This window comes from Streptopelia decaocto (genome assembly GCF_964273445.1).
Source record: "Streptopelia decaocto genome assembly, chromosome: 14".
In the NCBI taxonomy this organism is placed as follows: domain Eukaryota; kingdom Metazoa; phylum Chordata; class Aves; order Columbiformes; family Columbidae; genus Streptopelia; species Streptopelia decaocto.
The window spans coordinates 8,270,583-8,292,350 of NC_138669.1; the positions used below are offsets into that span (position 1 = coordinate 8,270,583).

Genomic DNA, 21,768 nt, shown 5'->3' on the forward strand with positions numbered 1-21,768 from the left:
GAGCCCCTGGGCCGGGGAGGAGGATTCTCTCCGCTGACCCACCTGGGGAAGAGCAGAATCCCTGCAAGCGGGGCAGCCCGGGGCCTGACGGCCCCGATGGGACGGTGAGGACCCGGAGATCTGCTCTCCGCAGCGGCCCTGACGGGCAGAGCCGCCTTGAGCCCTGGGCAAGGACGGGCCGGAGAGGCTGCAAGCGTCGGTCCAGCTTCGCAAGGACCGTGGGCCGCTTGAGAAAAGCAGGGCGGGCTGGGGGGGCATGTTGGCGAGACCCTCCTTCCCCGTTAGTATCGGTTTTATTGAAAAGCAGAACCAGAGCGCTCGCTCGGGGCAGAAAACCGCCTGTCCACGTCCCCGAAACCCCGGCCGGAAAAATTTCGGTGTGTTCCCCAGCAACCACCGACGGCCTGGGAGCATCGGGGTGTCGGAGAGACCCCCGGAAACACAGCGAGGCCTGGAATAGAGGGAGCCACCCCTTGCCCCTCCCTGGGGGGCGGGCGGACACCTCCAGCCTTACGGGGGTGTCAGCCAGGGGGTACGGGGCACCCTCAGGGCCGCATCCTGTCCCCACTCCGCCCGGCGCCCGCAGCCCCGCGCCAGGGGGGAGCCGGCGGGCGCGTCCCCCCCGCCGGGAGCGGAGCCGGTGGGACTTATCCAGTGCCCCCCCCATATCGGGAGGCGCCCAATCCTGGCCGGGACCGGGGCTACCCCGCCGGTCGTCACGTGGGACGGGCCGCACCGGGGCCCGCCGTAAAGAGCCGCCGCCGCCTCTGCCGCCGCCACTTCCCCGCCGGGCTCAGCCAGGGACGCACCCACGGGAGACGGCGGTGGCGGGAGGGGAGGGACCCGGGGAGAGCAGCCCCTGTCTGCCAGCGGGTCCTGGTTGTTTTGTGATTTTCTCCTCCCTCCCCCGTAAACTTTATTCTGTTTTTGTTACTACTATTATTTTTATTTTCCTGGGATACCCCTGGATGATCTGAGTGCAGCTTCATGCCCACCCGGGCCATGCCCGGCTCTGCTCCCGGTCCGCTGCCATGTAAGTACCTGTGCGGGAGGAGCGGCCCGGGAGGGGGGCCGGGGGCGGGATGCTCTTGCGGTGCTCCACGGCTTCCTCTGCACGGAGAGGCCTGCCTGAGGTTCATTTAATTTTTTAACAAGAAAGCTGCAGCGCTAGTGGATGTGGGACACCGGGGATGCCCCAGGTCCGGGCCGCTGCCCAGAGCCGCCGGGACCCCCCTCCCGCCCGACCTGGGCGCCCCAAGGGCCGCGGCGCTGCCGGCCGCCTCTCCGCCAGCAAGGCCCCGAGACGCACTCCAGGCCTGGGGCTCGGAAAAAAAAAAAAAAAAAAAAAAAAAGAGACGGGAAGGGAAGTACTTTTGGGGAGAAAAAAAAAACGCTATTTTTTTGGTGGTGGTTTTTTTTTCCGACCTTTTGGAAGTGCCCAGGCGAGCGGCGGGGCGCTGGGAAGGTGCCGGCGGGGCCGCTTCCCGCTGCGCAGAGGTTATTTGTCGCTGTGGCTCGGGCGCTGCTCTCGGCCCGGCGCCGCGGGTTTCCCCGCGGGACGAACTGACCAGAGGAAAGTTTAAATAAAAAGAAAAAAAATACAAATTACAGCTCCTGCTTGAGGCACGGAAGAGGCGCTTTCGCCGCGGGAAACGCCGGCGGGTGCGAAGGGCCCCGGGCCCGGGTTTGCCGGGTTCTCAGCCTGCGGCTCTCCACTCTTTCTCCCCAGGTTCCTCTGAGTGAGTCCCTCGGCAACGTCGGGGCGCAGCCGGCCGGGCCCTGAGCAACCGCCGCCGCCGCCGAGGACGGAACATGTATCAGGGTCTGGCCCTCGCCCCCAACCATGGCCAATCGGCTTATTCCCACGACTCCAGCAACTTCCTCCACTCGTCGGCCGGTTCGCCCGTCTACGTGCCCACCACCCGGGTACCCTCCGTCCTTCAGACGTTGCCCTACCTGCAAAGCTGCGAACCGCACCAGAGTCACCTCTCCAGCCCCCCGGGATGGGGGCAGAGCAGTGGCGAGGCCGCTCCTTTCAACGCCGGCAGCCCCCACCCGCCGTCGGGTTTCTCCTACTCGCACAGCCCGCCGGGCAGCAGCCCCCCGGGCCGCGACGGCGCCTACCAGGGGTCCCTGCTGCTGGGCGGCGGGGGCCGGGAGCAATACGGCAACGCCTTGGTGCGCTCCGTTAACGGGTCCTACTCCAGCCCCTACCCCGCCTACGTGACCCCCGAGATACCGCCTTCCTGGACGGCCGGACACTTCGAGAGCAGTGTCCTGCACAGCCTGCAGACGAGACAGGCGGCTTTACCCGGCCGCAGGTCCACCTTCGGTAAGGTCGCCGTCGCCCCTCACCGTCGCCTCGGGGCGCGGGCTCGTTTCCCGGCTTTCGGGTCGTAGCCATTCCCGTTCCCGTTTCCTCGGTGTCTTGGTGGCCTGGCCCTGGGTTGAGCTGCCATCCCCGATGGGAAAGCAGGGGATGACTTTTTCCAGGGATGGAGAGATGGTTCGGGCACGCGGCGTGTGTGGCTGACCCTGGACAGAGGTGGTGGGTGTGGGGGTGTGTGTGTGACACGAAGGGCAACGACCACGTCTCAAAGGAGAGCAATTCCCCCGCAGGACAGAGGAACAGGGGCCGTTCAACCCTTTCCCTCCCCACCCCCGCGATATCTCCTTCTCACAATATCGACTTTGTGCCTGTGCTTCAATACTTACCCTTGTGTTTAAATTAGCGGGGCAGATTTATAGCTCCCTCCCTTTTAAGTAATTTATTGTGGTAAATTAGTTTATATTTGAACAGACTCTCGGTCTCCTAATTCTCCTTCTCCCAAACAGGTCCGCAGCTGCATGGCTCTGCGGCCTTTGGAGAGACATTGAAATGCACTCAGGCGTTGAACAATAAACCTCACTTCAATTCGTTTGCATCGACACCGGACAGTCCTTTTAAACCAAGCCCTGAGCAAATAAAATTTGGGGCTTGATTTAAAAGGGCTCTCCGTGCGCAGGGTTTATAACCCCGGGGGTATTTCACCATCCTCCTCCGGCGGTGGTTTGCAAAATCCTTTAAAAACCACTTCAAGATCTCAGCCGCGTTATCATCTTTACTGCGGTGGACCGAATTATCTTATCTTTACCCCAAGAACAAAGTTAAACCAGGGAAGCAGCCCCTCTTCCCACCGAGCTGCTTCCCCGGCTCGGCTTTTCCTCCCATGCCGGAGGTGCTCGGGAGCAATTTCTTTCTAGGATTTTCTCTTTGTCTGGGAAAATCCGTTGCGTTGTGCGAGAAGGGATCTCCCCGGTCCTGCCGAGGGAGGTGGTGGCGCGGAAATGTCTTCTGCGCTTTGAATCTGGTGGTTTGGGATCCGGAATAGTGGCCGCCGTTCTCTCTGCCGTTTATTATTTGCTCTTGAATAGTGTAAACTGCTCTTAAGTAGCGTAAACTATTCTCTTTTTTTCACTAATGAATTATTGAGCCTTTTTTTTTGTACTTTTTATATTTTATTTTTATTTTCCATTTTCCCTTTGTGATTTTGTTCTTTTTCCTTTTCGTTTCGATGGATCATTATTAATACGATCGAAGATAAAAAGAAAAAAAAATGAGACCATATTTTTCTTCGAAAGAAAATAACATTCCAGGCAGAGGAATTTATTTCAAAAAGAGACAGAAAAGCGGCAGGAGGGAAAAGACCGACTCTCTCGATTGAGAGTTTTGCTCCGGGCTGCCCGTTCCCCGCGGAGCCACGCTCGGGGCAGAGAGGGACCGGGCACGGTGCTTGGAGCTGGCGGCTCCGCGGCTTCTTCACGGGGCTTTCGGAGGGGGAGAAAAGCGAGGAAGAGCCGCTGTAGCAGGAGTTTGAGGGAGGGGAAGTGTCGGGGATGGTGTCCGGGGGAGCCCCGCGGTTGCCAACCCGGCCGGAGTGGGGCGAGCGGAGCCGCAGCCCGGGCGTTGCTCCGCGGGCAGCCCAGAGCCCGGACCAACGCAACTCCTTGGAAATTAGGAAAATCTCCCCATTTTGCCTCCCTCCTCATCATTTATTTTTTCGCAACTCGGGCTGTGCCTGGCGTAGGGTAACACCGCGCTCTCCCGCTGATGGCCTCCCTGCCCGATCCCATCGCGGGGAGACCCCAGCCGCCCTCAGCACTTTGGGGTCTGTTGGGGAAGAAATGGGGAATATTCTAGTTTTGAGCAAAATCTTAAAAAATTAAGGTGTGGGGGGAAGAAATGGTGTTGTTCCTCACTTTGCAGGCTGGCGATAAATTCCCACCGGGCAGGGATGTTCTCTTGCAGGGAAGCAGCGGGGCACAGAGGATTTTGGGAACCCTCTCCTGCAGGGTCCCCATGGGTGGCCTTGTCCGGTGGGGACAGCTCCTGACCTTCATGTCTTGGGTGTCTCTTCCAGAGTACCTGGAGGAGTTCCCCGGGGACGGCCGGGAGTGCGTGAACTGCGGGGCCATGTCCACGCCGCTCTGGAGGAAGGACGGCACCGGGCACTACCTGTGCAACGCCTGCGGGCTCTACCACAAAATGAACGGCATCAACCGGCCACTCAAGCCACAGAAGAGGCTGGTAAGAGAGGGAAACCCCACAAGGATCCCCCACTCCACCCGGGAGGTGGCTGGAGAGCAGGAGCCGGGGGGCTGTTGCGCTGTCTGCTCTGTCGCGGTCTCTGCACTTTGTGTTAGGCCCTGTTTGACCTTCGGTTCTCCCACAAACAAAATGCTGCCAGTGCTGGAAGGAGCCCCTTCTTGTGGGGCAGAGCTGGCTGGAGGAAGGGAGTGAAGTTGGAGAGTGGGCAGCACGGGGACAGGGCAGGAGGGACCAGAGGGGTCCCAGGGCTGCATGGAGGGGCTGCGCCGCAGCCAAGCAGGGGCTGATCAGCCCTGCCCACGATCTGGGGCTCTCTGGGCTTCCCCCGGCTCTGTTCCTACATTGTGCATTGCTTTTTATTCTATAATAGTGATGATTATTTCCTAGTTCTTCATGCAGACACGGATGGTCTAGGCAGGGTTGAACAGGAGACAGGGCTGATCCTGAGCTGGCCCAGGCAGGTTTGCGGCTGATCATGATGGGAGCAGGATGAGGCTCATTCCCCCACTACCTTCACCCACCTGCCTAAGAGGGAAGTTTGGGGTTTGGTGGTTCTTGGTTTCTCTGCAGGTTAAGGCATTAATTCCCCCCACTCAATGGGATATTTGGCTTTGTCCAATTCCAATTCCAATTGGAATTCCACAGTGAGAGAGCAAAGGCTCCTCTTTTTTTTTTTTTTCTTTTTTTGTAGAGTCGCTTTGGGATGTTTAAATTTGGTGGTAACAGTTTTGGTTTCAGCGCCTGTTGTCAGAAGCCGTCCTTACAAACAGGATGTTTGTCGGAGCTGTGCGAGGGGACAGCTGGGAGCTCCTTTTGCTTTCACTTGGGGTGTACTCATGCAGTTATTTTTTTTTTGCATTGCAAAACAAATTATTAGCAATAACCCAATAGTGACAAGTTTCTGCGTAAGAAAGCCAAAAAGCCCCCATAAGCTGGGATTGAGCAAGATGTTTCTTTTTGATTCCGATCCCGGAAATGAGGCTCCAGATTTTCAAAATGAAATGAGCGGCGGCTACGTGGAAAATCACCCTGTTTTGTTTATCACATTAAAATTGAAGCATTTCTGTGAGACGTTTTGCATTATCCAACAGGATTTGCTTCTCTCACCAAAACCCTCCTGGTCTCCTTTAATATAATGCCATTAATTCTGCACCGCAGCAGCAGGCTCTGCTCACTGCTGTGCTGCGAATCTCAGAGTTACACTGCTGATTTCTTCAGAGCAAATACAATCCGTGAATTGAGAGATCAGTGCAAACCAGTTTATATCCAACTCCACATTTTGGACTGGCATCAAAATGTGGCACTGGATGAATTTTAGGGTTTTTTTTTAACAGCTCTTCCCCAAAGGAACTGGAGAGATCTTGTTGCCATTCGGTATTTTAGTTCGGTGTGTGGGAAGGGAGACAGCCCTGCATTGCCTGCACCTTGTACGTAGCACCCGTGAAGAACTTTTCAGCAAATATTTCAGCAGAGTTTTCAGGTGGAGAATGCTAGTTTGTAAAATTAAAACCGTTTCCCAGGGACAAGCAAAGCTTGCCAGGAATTATCAAAGAACTTACAAGCTTTTTAATCGTTATTTTTGCTATCAATACAATAATGATAAAGCCCAAATGAAAGAGCTGATTCTTATTCAGGGGAAACATTTCAATAAGTTTGAAATACCTGAGGGGATTTCATTCTATGGATTAGAAAAGAGGCTGCAATTTTGACTTTCTATTCTGACTTTGGAATGAAACATTTCAAAATCCTGGATTTTCCCAAGGGTTTAGAATGTCATGTTGCAACAAGTTCTGCCCCATCAGAGGACGGAGGATCCACTGGTGATCAGCAAGAGGGTGCCAGGCGTGATCTGCAAATCCGCCACCGAGGGAGCGACCTGCACCCCTGTGGCTTGGCATGTTTCTTCCCTCAAACGATTTCCATGGTGGGGAATATTTTCCTCGCCCATAACCTCCCCGTATGGGCTGGGTTGGAGCAGAGTGGTGAACGCAGTGACACACAATTGAAAGAAATGATGAAATTGGCTGTTTCGTGATGCAGTGAAATACAGACACGGGGAGGAAAAATGGTTGCTTTTGTCCTTTACGTTACGACCTTTGTTCTGTAAGTAGATGCCACACTGCGAGTTATTCTGACTTCTGTTTTCACAAAGCAAAGTCCTACTGAAAGCCCCGAAGAACACAACGTGACCCAGATAACACTGCGGGAATGACGTCCTGCAGCTCAGTAGTGCTTGTTTGTGAGAGTGTGTAGTGTAGTTTCCAGTTCATTTTTTCATCTTTTTTTTTGAGACAGGGCAACATCCCTTTTGCAGCAGGGACAGCCGTTTTGCTACGGCCTGTGTCTTGATTCAAAGCACCATGGCTTTTGGCACAAAGTATTTATCTTAGAGGAGGATGGGAGCAGCACTTAATTTTAGGCAGTATCTTTTCTAGCCAAAGTTTCTTGGTGCGTTTCACAAGATGATACCTTGGACACAGTCCTAAAAGCCAGATCACTTTTACCATCCAGGAGCAGTCAGTGGAGGTGGATGGCTCCATTCTTGCCTGTGCGATTCCCCCGTGTCAGGATCAGAGCTGCACTGCGTGGTGCAGCACAGGGCGGGGGGGTGGGGGGCAGATACAGCAGCGTCCTGTGCTCAGCAGCTCCCACACCGTCCTATGTTGAAGGACTAATCTGGAGTTGAGTTTTGCCAGCTTGGCTCAGCGGGTATTTTTTCAGCCTGTCCTTTTTTACAGTTTGCAATGCATAGTGGGTTTGGTGACACTTTTGGGGAAGGTGGGGATGGGGCTGATCACAGCCCTGGGATGATCTAATAGGACCTCAGAGCCATGCAGCATACGTGCTGTGTGCCTTGGCTTTCTCCTGGACATCAATTCTTGCTGCTTCCTCATCCTCCAAGGTGCAGGTTTGCCCAGAGCTGTGGTAACAAAGGCAAATCTCAAGAGATGCTGCTTCCTTTGGCTCTGAGCCTTGATCCACCCAGTTGCAGGAGCTGAGCTTGGGTATGTCAGTACACTTTGCTGCAACCTCTTTCCTATCAGCTCCAGGTCCCCTCCGTCTTGCTGGCAGGGAGGACAGAGAAGCGTTGATTAAATCTGAAGGTTCAGAGGCTTCTTTTTTTCCTGTGAGACCCTGTGGGTTCATTACCACCTTTGAAAAGGAGGAGAAGCAAAGTCTCTGACAGCTTCGGGCTGCCTTGAAGGATCTGCCCTGCTGGTGCTGAATTTTTTGGGCTCTCCAAGTAGCGCTCACACACGGTCGATGCAATAGGCATCAGCTCACCGTTCCTTGAGCTTATCAGCAGCACTTGGCTGTCAAACCAGGTCTGTGAAGGGTTTTTGTTTGAGTGTATGCTGCATTTGTATAAATAAACACTGGAGCACAATGTTGAAGTCAACAACTTCCTAGACAAGGTCAGAACGATACAAAGGCAGACGGGTGGAGGCAGGCAGAAATGCATTTTCTTTTAAGGGAACTGCTGGGAAACCAGCAATAATGTATTGTACTCTCGTCCTTCAGTGACCAACAGTAACCTTGACTGTCTCTGTTGTTAAGCTGGCAGGTTGTGCTACAGGACCAAGTTTGCGTGGGGTTTTGGGGGTTTAAATTGTAATATTTGGCTGCGGAGGATGGTTTCTGGTCTCCATGGATCTAAGAGATGATGTGCAGGAGACGCAGAAGACACGAGTCGCTGCCCATGAGCGGGTGGCAACAATGTGCTGGCAGGACAGGCAGAACTCTGGCAGAGCTGCCATTGCCCTTGGGCCACTGGAGCCACAGGTCTGGTTGCCACCTCATCTGCAAGCCATGGTCAAACCATTCTATGAGACAGGGACAGTGTGTCCCTCACTTCTAGGGACCTGTGGTGGCCCAGAAATCTCAGGGCTTTCCAAAGGGCTTTGTGTTGGCCTTTCTCCATCAGCAGGCGATGGCAGATCTCACAGTGCCAGGCACTGCAGGTCTCAGCACCTCCAAATTCCCTTCCGCACCCACAGCAAGAGCTGGACCTCAGAGCCCTCGCACCCATGCGGTGCTCATCCCTCCCTCCGCCCCCATCAGGGCTGAGGTCCCTCCTGGCCACAGGGATGGACGACACAGCCCCAGCAGCTGGAAGACTTTCAGGCAGCTCTGTAGCTGCTCCAGGATCTTGCTGTGACGCCACGTCCCATATGAAGGACAAGGATTGTTGTCCCTTGCTCTGTGCCAGGCTTGTCAGCTCACACCTCAGTGTATTATTATTTTTGCCTGGTTATTTCTTGAAAGCTAAATGATTTCCAAAGAAATACTCTTATTAGCAAATAGTTGCTGGGACCTCTTTGCTGAGCAACAAGTGAATCAAAGCTTGGGCATGTCACTTGTGTCTCTTGAAACTAAAAGCAGAGCTTTATTTGACTGCTAACCTTGTAAAAACATTTCATTTTTATTCCTACTCTTCCCACTTCATTTGTTATATTGCTCAGTCATTATATCAAGCAATAATGGAAGAATAAACAAACAGGGAGTTCTTTATTACCCGCATCACCTCTCTTCTGCCTTTGAGAGGAGTCAAAGTGATTTTTCTCAAGGCTGAAGAACATATTCAAACACCTGAATGTGGAGAGTCTGTGGTATTACTTATGTCACTAATATCTTATACTTAGTGAAGGCTTTTATTAAAATAGTTTCAATACCTGGTGTTAAGAGACTTTCAAATGAAATGCCTGTTGAGCTGATGAGTCTGTATTTAGACACTTGTGAATTTTCCAGTGGCTCAGAGTACAGTTGTCAGAAATGAGTTTGCTGCTTCTGCCAGAATATTTTCCCTCTCCATTTGGCAGTATTAACATCTAAGAGCCAGCAATCACTGCTCTCACCAAATATGTCATTAATTAATGTTTACACGGTGTTTCTGCAGCCTGAAAGAGAACAGATTATCTGTGAGACGTGCAAAGAATAAGCTCCTTGGTCCCATCATGGGCCAGTTCAGTTCAGTCCTGCTTAGTTCAGCCAATTGATTCCAATTGTCTTAAACCAGAGATTAGTTGGGATGTTGCTAACTTTAGCAGTAGTTCTGAGTGCAGAAAACAGAAGAAGAGTTCACTTAAAGCATGAGAAGTTTTGTTCATGTGCTTAAAGCCTCTCTGACATTTTCCATCTCCTTCTCCAACTGAGTGGATCTACTGGAAGAAAGTTTTCTGTGCTCTGAGTTTTGATCACTTCCAGCAGATTTGCTGAAAGTTTGTGTGTTGCAAGGATATTTGCCATGTTTATCAAGCTCCGTTAAAAAAAGCACTTGCAAATTAGAGTGATCTCATTTGAATGTAATTTCTTTGATGTGAATTTGGCTATCATCCGTGTTTCGCATTTTCCAAGAAACTGGTGTAATTGGAGATTTTATTTGTATATGAAGGGAAACTTCCCAATTAATCATGGTTATGTGTGCATTCATGTTTGTTTGCTTGTTTTTAAGTCTTCATCTAGACGTGCTGGCCTATGTTGCACTAACTGCCACACAACCAATACCACCCTCTGGAGAAGGAATGCCGAAGGGGAGCCCGTCTGCAATGCCTGTGGCTTGTACATGAAGCTCCATGGGGTAAGGACCATGTCTATGCTGGGAGGGACCCTTTGGGTGCTGGGATCACCATCAAGTAGGTTCAGGATATTAAGCACCAGCCTCTAGGCTGGACCCAGAAGAGCCATAATTCAGTCCTGTCTCCTTCAACAGTTAAAAGCTCAGTCTACTGAGGTTCTCCGGAGTAAAGCTAAGGGGATTCTGGAATAGTCTCAAGAGGTATCTGCACAGAGGGGAGATTTTTGGCACTGAGTAGCTCTTAATTAGGTTGTTTGCCAAGTTACTCTCCAAAAAGAAAGCTTACCAGGTTCCAGTAGCTGGAGACTGAAGCTCCCCAATCTCAAACTGGAGATAAGGGCTATATTTCTTCTAGATGTGGTGATTAAGAATGTGTGAAGGATGCTAAGGAGTCCACATGGAGGCTGGTTGATGACATCCACAGAGGATGGGAATTGTTGATAACACGTCCATCAGCCAAAGACGAGACTTCATCCCTCCATACAGGCCTTTTTAAACTTCTGCGATAAAGGTTAAAGTCTCTTTATCCCATGAGCCATGTAGGGTCTCAGTCTGGCATTGTAATTTAATAGGGTGCTGTCATAAAGGTCACTAATAAATCAAGAAAAGGAAAATAGGAAATAAAGGAAAACTTTGTGGGAAAGCCTTAGCTGTTAGCCTTATACATCTCCCAGCCAAGGCCTGCTGCAGAGAAAAATAGCACTTAGTGAAGGACAAGGACTTTAGGTGCTTTGCATGAGCTACAGTACATAAATAGGAGAGCAACGTGTGTGGAAAGGAGCTAAGTAAAATACAATATTAATAATTCTAAACTTTATGAATGTCAAGGTACCACGACCTCTGGCCATGAAAAAGGAAAGCATCCAGACAAGGAAAAGGAAGCCTAAAAACACTACCAAAGGCAAAACCTCAACAGGTACAGTGCTGCTATCATCCGTCACAGGTGCTTGGAGTAAAATCCACCGCAACACTTCTTCTTCAAGAAATTACAATAACTAGAACACATTATTGTGAATTTTTGCCTGATGATTACTTTAGGTGCAAGGCCTGTATTTATGCCTAGACCTCACGTGGAAGGAGGACGCTGGGTGGGAAATCTCAACAGTGTCATATTCCCGTGAGGTTCCTCTGTGCTGCAGACACCCAGTTTCAGCCCAGCAGCGTTCATGTTCAAGCAGATCTGGGCTAAACTGAGTAACGGGAAAAAACAGGGCTGGGAATGGTATATCAAAGAGTTGAGGAGAAGGTATCATAACACATTCAACATTAGCCCATTCGTCCTATACCAGGACCAGCACTACCAGGCTGTGAAAGGCTGCTCCTCCTCCAGCATCTTGGCAGCCAAATGTAAAGCCTTACCCTGACAGAGATATGATGGAGAAAGGGAACAGTAGATTCATGCCATGAGATGTGATACTAGCCATTAAAATACAAATTTACTTAAGAGCAGATTTGTGCTATGTTGCTTCATCGTCCTGTACCGATTTTCTTCCAGGGTCTACAACTTCAGCCACTAACTCCCCTTCTTCCATCACCAACTCAGACAGCACAGTCACTTTAAAGTCAGAGCCCAGTGCGACCTCGCAGTATCCTGGGCAAACCATCGTGTCAGTGTCCCAGGTAAGGCACAGGGGCCCACATCCATTGTCTTCTGGAGTGGATGCTCCATGCACCTCAATAGACCTGGGGGGAGCTTGATGATATTGAGCAATTCATTGGTTGTGTTGGCGGCCAGTAGCCTGATGGACCGCCTCAGACAGAGAAAAGTGGGGAGCATGAGCCAAGATTTTGCAGACTGAGAAGGCCTCCAGCCTGTTGGCTCCCCATCAGCTATTCCATCTTGCAGTGGGGAACTGGGAGGTCCAAGCCCTGCTGCTGCAGAGGCAATTGGTGAGGAACCAGATTTGGTGCAGGGCTGGGTTTAGTTCCCATCTCCTGCCATGAAATCCTGGAATTACAACCCCATCGAGCTGGTGGGATCATCCCAGGGTGGAAACCTCTGTAGCTCCTATGAAATGTCTTCCAGGACATACATTATCTGTGCTTTATAGCCCTGAGGTGCTCAGTGCTCACAGAGCTGTGATACTGTCAGAGACACCTGATTGCAAGACTGTACTTCTGCAATGAGGATTTATTTGCTGTTTTGTCTTGACTGAGGAAAAAGTGCCCCTAAATCAACCCACACACCAAAATTTTGTGATCCAGCTCTATCTTTAGGCTGGGTCTAAGCCCTCCCCAAGCTGGACATACATATATGTAGGGGAAGTTCAGCTCCAGCACCCAAGTGCCTGGTGTGTCGTATGGGAGAGGGATTATTTTTTGGCTGAAACAGATAAACCTGATTTGTGCCACACTCTTAAAAATTTACTCATGCCTAGAGATCTCCAAACTGGACATGTTTAGTCAATAAATAAATACAGATGGGCCCCGGGATGTCTCCTTCTGGTGTGTTCCTTGTGCTTGCTGGGGATGAAGCACCTTTTATGCCCAGCTCCAGGCTGCTCTGAAGAGCAGCAGTAGCTTCAGGGATAACCCACCATGTCCATAATCTATCCAAGTCCCACCACCATCTTACAACAAGGGTGATAGTGACCTGTTGGCTAATAACAGGCTTTCTGATTACTTTCTTCTTCCCTTCCCAAGCAGGCGCAGAGCCAGTCGGACGAGGCGCTGGCCAGCAGCCACGGCGAGTTCAAATTCGAGCCCGAGGACTACACCTTCTCACCCACCACCATGGCCCCGCAGCCCGGGCTGAGCATGCCACTCCGGCAGGACTCCTGGTGTGCCCTGGCACTCGCCTAGAAACCCCCAACCTCCAGCAAAAAGCCTCGGGACCAACATTTTGGCTGGCCCTTCAAACGTCCGATGGGCAGGAGGACGGGCTGCCCTGGCGCTTTGGGACTGCGGGGCGTCGAGCTGTGGCCACAGGACGGGTTTCTGTTGGAGGATGCTCATGGAAAACGCTGGCTGGATGGGGTCGGGATGGTCCCGCTGTGGCACCAGCTCCCCAAAAAGCTCATCCTCGTCCGGAGAAACCCAGGATTGTCTCCCCGAGGCTGGGGTCCTGGGGCCACCTCTGTTTTCCTGGGGAAAGCCTTCTTCCTTTGAGATGAAACCAGCAAATAAATGCATCGCAGAATCTATGTTTATTCACAGTGATTTCTCCCTCCTATGACTCCTCTGTGTGCAATTTATTCCACTTTCCAATAAAGACTGTAATAACATGGCACAAAATAACTTAATTTTATTAAAATGTAAACTGTGTGGCCTCCCTTATGTTTTATTTGCCACAATAGGAAGAAAAGAGAAAAAAAAAGTAACGGTTGTTTTAAACATTTACTGTTTTATATTAAAAATGATCATCTCTATAGAGTGTTAGCTTCTGAAGCGTTTAGCGTATCAACACTGAGCTGATGAGTCATACATGAAATAAACACACTGCTCTTCCCTTTCCAGCTCCAAACAAAGATTTTTTTAATTATTATTTTAGGCAAACCACATGACAAAAATGGTCAAAACCTCCTAATAATAAAAGAATACTGAAATGTTGTTTTTCTTTTGTATTTCCTGATCACTTTTGATATTGCCAACTCTGAGCATTAGAAAACCAGAAGTCAGTCTTCCAAAAGTTAAGGGAAGGGTTTGAGGGACTGAAAAATAAAGGATGCGTTGAAGGTATTTGTTTGCATCCAGTTTGGGGGATATTTTGCATGGAGGATTTCCAGCTTTCTCCCATGTATGGTAGAGATTCATTTTTAATTATTTTAATGAAAGCCAAATAGAAAATAATTTCTGGGAGTTGAGCTGTAGCAAAATATCATTAATGATGCAAAACCCACATCACACTTCCTAAAGCTGGCAACAGCATGCATTTATGGCTTCTCGGAGCTGCCCCAGGGAGGTGGGCAAAGGGGAGATATGCTCTGCTGGGGACATGCGAAGGTCCTGAAGCTCCCGAGGAGCCCAGGGTGAGGAGAAGACCATGGCAAGGAGGGGACATGGGTGGGAAATGAAGGGGAGCAAGGTCATTAAGTTACTTCTATGGCCTGCTTCATTTGTTATTTCTAAATAAAATCCCCAGCCTGGCTGGACAGCTATTTATGGCCAGGAAGCTGTCAAGTAATAGTTCCTTAATATAGAAGTTGACCTGTCCAGGGCTTCCTGGAGCAACTCTTCCTCTTGTCAGAAGAGATGGATCGTTTGATTTTTATTGTAAACAACAAGCTAAAGATGATCAGGGAGAGTGAATCTGACATCAAGGCACAACTCAGCTGAGATGGAGGATGATGCTTCCCACCATGTAGCCCTTGCTGGAGGGAAGGAGATGCTCCAGGCCTGGGGAGCATCAGTCCCCTCCAGTGCCGCCATCGCTCAGCGGCTTGTCCCTCAATGTAGCTCTGTGCAGCTCTTGGGGAGTTCAAGCCATCCTTTTATCAAAGTCCATGGCTGAAATCTGTCTTTGGAGGAGTATTTCTTGTGCCTCCAGAGCTTCGTTAGCAGTTTGAGTCATGCCAAGCTCCAGTGCTGGGGCAGGGGCTGTCACGGAGGGACATCCCTCCAGTGCTGGGCTGGCAGTGACACACCGTGTTTGCATGGCCAGGCTCTCACCACAGATCCACATCTCCACCGTTTGTTTTTCCACTCTCTGGCCTGCCAACATCTGCAGCAGAGCCGGGCAAAGCCGTGCAGCAGATAAGCCAGCAGCAGAGGGCTGGCGGGGTGACACCGTCCCCAAATCCAGCCCAAACTGTGCCTCTGGGAGTCAGGAAAATGGGTGATGTGGGCCAGGCTCAGACTACCTGCAGGCACTCAAGATAATATGTCAGGACACGACCGGGCAGGATGGAGCAGGAACTCTGGGCATAGTGTAACACTCCTGGGCAGCTCCCCAAACCCCAAGTTTGCAGGCAAAAAAAAGGCAGCGCAACACAAGCTGTGGCAAGTTGATTTCTACGGACAATGGCAGGGGGTCCTTGCTTTTTCGTCTATGTGACCCCGAGGGGGAATGTTATTTTAAAGGCAAACAAGAAGACCCAAACAATGCCAAGATGTTGACACCAGTGGCTCCAGAGGTTTTATTTATTGCCTGTTGGTAACTGTCGACCGGGTGTTGGGATGCTCTGGGGGCTGGTGGCTGACGAAATGAGGCAGAGGGACAAGAAATGAAACATCCAGGACGTGTGTAATTTTTCCTTCCTGCTCGCTTTCTGCACTTACTGGACGGCATCATCCACAACACTGTTTTTTCATTTCTTAGGGGTGTCTTCTAACATTTCATTCCCATCCCCAAGGCAGGAACCACCCCTGCAGACTTCTGACTCCTGATCAGCCCTAACAGGAGAGGGGAACCTTCCGTTGCTCCTGCTCCTCACACCCCCAGAGGAACCATCCCCCCAGGATGTTCACCCTATGGAGGTCTCAGCCTTGCAGCAGCCACATCCAGGGGGACCCATGCACCTTCCAGCCATTACATTCCCAACCTGCCTAGGCCTTCCCTAGGGGGTCCACATCCCTTTATATCCCTCATTACACAGCAAAGAGGAGCATTTGCCCCAATAGGTGTGAACAGAAAACACGGGAAATTTTGGGTCTTCCCAACTCACGCTACCCAGGCACGGTGCGTATTTGCTCTCCTACAGGTTTGGTGGCTTGTGGACAACTATTATCTTTACTGTTGTTGTACAGCTGCCTCAGAGCTATCAATTGCCTTTGTTCAAAGGTCACCTGCCCAGATGATTTTACAACACAACTACAATGATCTGTTCCATTTTGCACTTTATACTAATGCCGCGGTGATTTTTCCCAAGTCAGCGAGTGAGTAATGAAGCACTTGAGCCTATAAACACATGTTGTTCTTGTTTATGATCATATTAATAGCACAATAAAATCATTGCTTACCCAAGCAGTTGCTTTCAAAAAAAAATGTTTGTTTCTTTGTGATTTCTGCATGGAAAATGGAAAGTTGTGGTTTAATTTCTGCTGGATGCCCTAAAGTCCTAGACTCTCTAATGGGGTGTCACTTTTACATTGGAGCACAGAGAGCCATCGTTTTTTCTGCATTGCGCACAGAAGTCTTCAGCACAACTTGTGTGGCAGCTCAGCTGCTGACTGAGCTCTGCCTGAACTGCCCACCACCCAGCTGGCAGATAGGCTCGATTCTAAGTTTGCACAGGCTTTGGGGATGCCCAGGTGAAGCTGTCCACCAAAGTCTCTGGTTAGGCTGATTTGTGCCAGCTGAGGAACAAGCCCATCATGGTTATAAGAAGATGGGAGCATCAAGCTTCCCTTTCTTCATCCCAGTGTGTGCACTGGGATGTGAAGCACTGTGTGAACCCAAGAGGTTTTTTCCCAGAAGAAAAGGGTGGAGTCAAGTCTGTGACCAGGTACAGCAGTGCTATAGGGGCTGGTGGGGGTGTAGGGGCCCTGGTGCTGATTTTTTGATGGTTTTGATGGTACAGAGAAACAAATTCACTGTTATTTCTCAGTCTTCATCCCCTGCTCCTCTCCAATGCTTTTTATTGCTAAGCTGGTTGTGTACCAGTGAGGAAAACAACCCATTGCTTTCCAGGTCAATGTGCTGCAGTAATTAAGTGTCCAGGCTATTTACTTGTGCAGCAGCTAAACCAGAGCCAAATATTCCTTCTCACCATTGTATGCATAGGAGAAGAAAACAAACAGCACTGCTCCTTTCATCACATCAGGTGGTCCTCCATGGAGAAAGCTTTGTAGCCAGGGGTTGGTAGGAGGTGGTGTCTCCAAAGAACATCTCCTGTTCAGCATCAAATTTACATTGAATAACCCAAAAGACACTTAATGAGGAGCAGTAACACCTTTTGCAAAGTGGTTTATTTCAAGGAAGCTTTTCCTCAAGGGGAAGCTTGGTGAGCAGCAGAACATACCATAAAAGCTCTTGTTAAAGGGAGTTTATCCCCAGGCTGTTATCATTGAAAACCCCAGATCCTGTATTTTGGTAAAATTTCTACCCAAGACTACCATGTCATGGATACAATAGATGATGAGAGGAAAGAAGGAGAACAGTGTTAGACTGTCTTTATAGTCAAACTTGGCAAAAAAGCCCAGCTTTATCTAGAGTGTTCTAATGCCAATGGGACTGTCAGCATTTACCAGCCTTTTCCTGTTCTTGCAGGCTCTTCAATGTCATTAGGGAGTGCATTAGTATTGGAATTTAAAGAAAGATTTTTATAACACATATTTCTACAGGAGTGTTAAATGTGGCTGAGAGTGGACCTTGACTGTTGTGGTGTCTGAAAATGTTAGAGTCCAAGCTGTGTCCAGGGCCAGTTCCTCAGCTGACACAAGGTAACAGCACTGGTCTCCCATATAAATATTTAACCTCATTAACAGGATGCTATTCATGTTTCCTGATGACCCAGAAGAAAACAGGAGAAAGTGGGAAAACTTTATCATTCAAGTAGTAAAGTCTGTCTTGGGTACAAAACTAGCTGCTTTGTGCCTGTGAAAGCTTTGGGAACCCTCTTCTCGGAATGAGTGCAAATAAGAGCACACACAGGGGAAAGGATGGATAGGAAAGAGTAGAATGAGTGTACTTCTTATTTTATTTTTTTTTTCTCCAAACCAAGCAAATAGCTTAAAGCAAACCCTGGTGGAAACTTCCAGCCCTTGTCCCAGTATCACCTGTGTTTCCATTTCCTCTGCTCCAGGGCAAGGCATGGGATTGACCCTCCTGTGGGACCTCCTGAAAGCCTGAATGGGAGGAAAGGAGAGGTGAGCACGGAGCGTGGCCCTGATGTCGCTGTTATTTCAGGTGTCGGTATCATTCTTCCCATCTGTTCAGTCTTTGCTTGTAATAAAGAAGAATAGCTCTGGTTCATGAAATGAATGGAAATGACGGGAGTTTAGCTGCAGGAGCCCACTAAAACATCGACTGGAGCAGTGCTTAATCTGCTTTTAGTGATGTGCCCATAGGGAGAGGGGTAGAAAAACAGTGCTGGAGACACTACCCCTCTGTGCACGAGCAGGAGGACTAAGGTGAGCGGCAAGGTGGAATCTGCAGTGTTAATCATTCACCCTGAGTACGATGGAGGCTTTAATAGATGCTCTGTGTGTGTATAGGGATCTGTAAGTATAAGTGTTAAATGGGGAAGCTGCTGCTCAAAGGGTAGAATAAAGTGGCCTTTGGGGGAGGCAGTTTATTCAGATCCACTTTTTTGTTGTTTTGTGGGAGCACATTCCCTTCACCATGAGTCAGTGCGGGTGGGGCCTGCAGGGTGATTGTCACTCCTGAGCTTGACCTTGTCATCTTTCCTCCCCGATTAATGATGCCTCAGCACCAGACGGGAGCAGAGGACTTCCATGGGAAGTGGTGACTAATGGTGAGCATTCAGGAATCATGGTTGTGGCTGAGCCTCCATGGGAGTTCCCTTGGAAAGGTGTAAGCTTGTTCTGCTGTCTCACAGCATTTTAAACCTATTATATCATCATGAATATGATATGTACATATTATTTCTATATTTAATAATACATATACAGTAACAAAGCAAGATTTTGGATTGACTTGACACTTGAATGTAGGTGAATGTGATGCCATCACCTTCCTTTGATTGGAACATGTGATAAATAGGGACTGTCATTCCTCCATAACCAAGTTCATCCCACTCAACAGCATCCAAGACCTCACTGCCTGTAGCTTGGGCTGCTGGTTGCAGCCATGTTTCAGGTCATGCCCCAAAACTGGCTTTCCCCAGGAGCAGCAGCAGCTGGTTTGAGATGTTGGCACTTTTCCTCCTTGGGAGCTCCAGGTTTCAGAAGGTCTCTGCACTTGCACAAAGTGGTTTTTCTTAAACTTTTTAAAGCCTATGGTTGCTCTGAAATGAAGATACCTCTTGGCTTTTCTTTTCTGGCTTGGTTTGTGCATCACCAATCATTTTCGTTAAAGTGGTGTCAATGGGGCTTGTAACATAACCACAAAATCAGTTACATCTGGAGCGGGTTGAGCAAAGTCACCAGGGACGGAGTTTCTTTTGTTTTTTGAAGGCAGACAGAATAAATGGCAAGCAAACCCCCTTGTGTCTGCAGGACTCAAAGCCAAAAATAAAACCACAATAGCATCTATGTTTTCCAGTTGAAATAACTGTCTTCTACTCTTAAAATTAAATTCAGTTTTGATTTTTCAAAGCAAAACAGGCTAGGGATCAGTCTATAATTAGTAGGAAATTGGTTTGGATAGAATAGGAGTCTACTTATCTCTTCATCAGAAACCAAATCTAACCAGAACCAAAACCCAATTTGAGGCTTATAATGTTGTGTTTTGTTTTGTTTTTTAACTTGATATTTAAGTGCTTCTGAATTTCCCACTGACATCCAAAACCAAGAGGAGAAAAAAAATAAGTCAGGGAGAAATCCTCGTGATTTCTCAGAACTAGGAAATCTGGGGACTTCCTTGGGGGGTTTCTTGGGAGACTGACAGCTTTTTGTTATCACTGATGCCTTTTTTGAGGTGCTCAGTCGGCCTGCAGAAAACACCACAAATGTTTAGGTTATTTTTCCATACTGGGTCAGTCTGCTCCAATGTGTTAATTCATTAAGCACGCTGCATTCCTGTTAATTGCCAGCTTCGTCTAAGCTTCAGCCACCTTGGAGTGTATCCTTGGAGTGGAGGCTTATCTTGTGAGCTTCCTGAGTCTGCAGAATTGAATGAAAGTCTCACCAGGAAAAGTGGTTTGTTTTGCTTTTAGTTTGTTTTGTAAGAAAGCTGAGAATTTCCCTTCCCAGCCAAGTCTGAATTGACCACTGAGAAGCGAGAAGCTCAGGAGTTTCAATGGTTCAGATCCTCAGGCTCTCTAGACGTGCTAAATTATCTTTTTTGTTGTTTTGTTTTGTTTTTCAATAAATCTAGCTATTCATTGTGAGTCCTTCACTGAAACTGAGTTTTAATTCAGTTCTAATTTGAAAAGTGGCTGTGAATATACTGTCCTGTTGTCAGTTGATTTCCTTCACTTGCCCAGAGAGATTTTTGGTAAAATATTGGTAAAATGTTCAATCTCTATCAGAGTTTCAGCTTGGTTCGTCACCTTTAACTCTACAGTGTCGAGGGCACTTTCTGGTGTCATCCTCACGCAAGAGGTCATTGTCGCATCCACACTTGGCCGCAATGCGGCAAAGTGATCTGACCAAGGTCCAACCGGAGATCGGTGGCAGAGAATGGCCCTGGTTTTGTCATGGAATTAGAGTAAAAAACATCTATATGGTAAAGTTTGGCTTGTCAGTAGGATATTTATACACTGAGGTGATGCCCAAACCAAAACCTCATCTATCTATAAAGAAATCCTGCAAAGGCTGATGTGTAGTAAAGAAAACTGTTGTCTAGCAGGCAGACCACCAATCTTCTGTGCACAGTAGTCTTCATAAAAAAGAACATTCGGGGCTGAAAGGCAGCAAGATTCCCCTATTTCAGAACAAAAAGGGGTTTTGTTGGGGGGAGAAAAATAGACTAAATTTGGAAAACACTTAATAACAGAGTTGCCTTAATTTAACAACAGCTTTTATTAGATTGCGCTTGTCCAATGAGATTAATGGACTTTTTCCTTCGAAACTCTGGGAGTCTTTCCTAGACACTGGAAATAAGTAGGTTCCTTCAAATGTTCTGCTTCCTACAGGATTTACTGGTGAAAGATTTAATACAATTCAGCACAAACATTTTAACCTTTCCATCTAAAATGCTGAATTCAACCGTTTCCTGAATGTGTATAATTTAAAGGCTTGTGTTTTCCTGTGTCATGCTCTCTGAAGCATTTTATGTCGCCTTGCTCCTATTGACTCTTTTAAGAAAACACTGCGTAAGTATACAGTCACTTTCAGATAACTCAGATGTTTACTTTATGAATGAAGGAGGAAATTGAATACTCAAATAAAGTTATGCATCTAAGTGCCAGAAGCTAACTGCCCTCTTAAATTTGCTTGTCTTCTTGAAAGAGCCTTTAAATACAATTTATGATGTAAAAAGCCTTTCCGTAGTGCTGAGTAGGATCTCCACTGTCTTGGTTATAAACGGATGCTCTCAGCAGCTCTTGCTGAAGTCTGGACCAGGGATGCTGCAGGACAGGGACAAATGTTGTGTTTCCAGGGGCTCGTGTGCATCCCACTGATCTGGTATAGGGAGCAAATAAACAGGCTGCTGCCCATGCTGCTGTTTGGTTGTAGTTACCTGGTAGTAAAGGCAGAACTACAAGGGGTATAAAGTAAAAGGAGTGTTTCTAGCATCATCTAACCACTGTCATGTTAAATTTTAGTATTAGGTTTAGATCTTACTGCTGGTACATGGCTGCCTGGCCGAGCAGTGCCATTTGCTGTTTTCTACCCCTGGTTTGGAAAAACTTGTATCTGCTTTGGGTTTAGGGGTGTAACTCAGACCAGTCCCTATTTATGCTTGTCTCTGTGCTGTTTTAGCACCCGAGGTAATTGTTCTTTCCTTAAAATAGTTGGCAGGCAGGATTAAATTTGCCTCAAATTAAAAAATAAAGCAACTCCCCAGTGAATTAACCTTGCAGACTCCCCAGCCTGTTCCTCCTCCCCGTTCTTTCAAGAGGGTTTCTTCCAGGTTCTCATTCCACCGCACTAACGAATC

General features: G+C 48.7%; 1 protein-coding gene across 2 annotated transcripts; it reads left to right on the top strand.

The window, feature by feature from the left end:
• The first annotated feature begins 834 nt into the window (after window positions 1-834).
• GATA5 (GATA binding protein 5) lies at window positions 835-13,679 on the top strand. 2 transcript variants are annotated; one of them, XM_082065296.1, is made up of 7 exons: window positions 835-1,033; window positions 1,730-2,332; window positions 4,401-4,567; window positions 10,041-10,166; window positions 10,992-11,079; window positions 11,659-11,783; window positions 12,807-13,679. In XM_082065296.1, exons 2-7 carry the CDS (start codon window positions 1,813-1,815, stop codon window positions 12,963-12,965), a joined length of 1,185 nt encoding a protein of 394 aa, XP_081921422.1. In that variant the 5' UTR covers window positions 835-1,033; window positions 1,730-1,812; the 3' UTR covers window positions 12,966-13,679. The 2 variants fall into 2 exon arrangements, with proteins under 2 accessions (XP_081921422.1, XP_081921423.1); XM_082065297.1 differs by having other exon boundaries at window positions 12,810-13,679.
• Window positions 13,680-21,768: the final 8,089 nt, after the last annotated feature.

Excerpts from the sequence above, each read along its gene's own strand:
- GATA5 (XM_082065296.1), top strand. The coding sequence starts at position 1,813 with ATGTATCAGGGTCTGGCCCTCGCCCCCAACCATGGCCAATCGGCTTAT. Across the intron at positions 11,080-11,658 it reads CAAAGGCAAAACCTCAACAG|GGTCTACAACTTCAGCCACT; the intron begins GTACAGTGCTGC and ends ATTTTCTTCCAG. Across the intron at positions 11,784-12,806 it reads CCATCGTGTCAGTGTCCCAG|CAGGCGCAGAGCCAGTCGGA; the intron begins GTAAGGCACAGG and ends TCCCTTCCCAAG.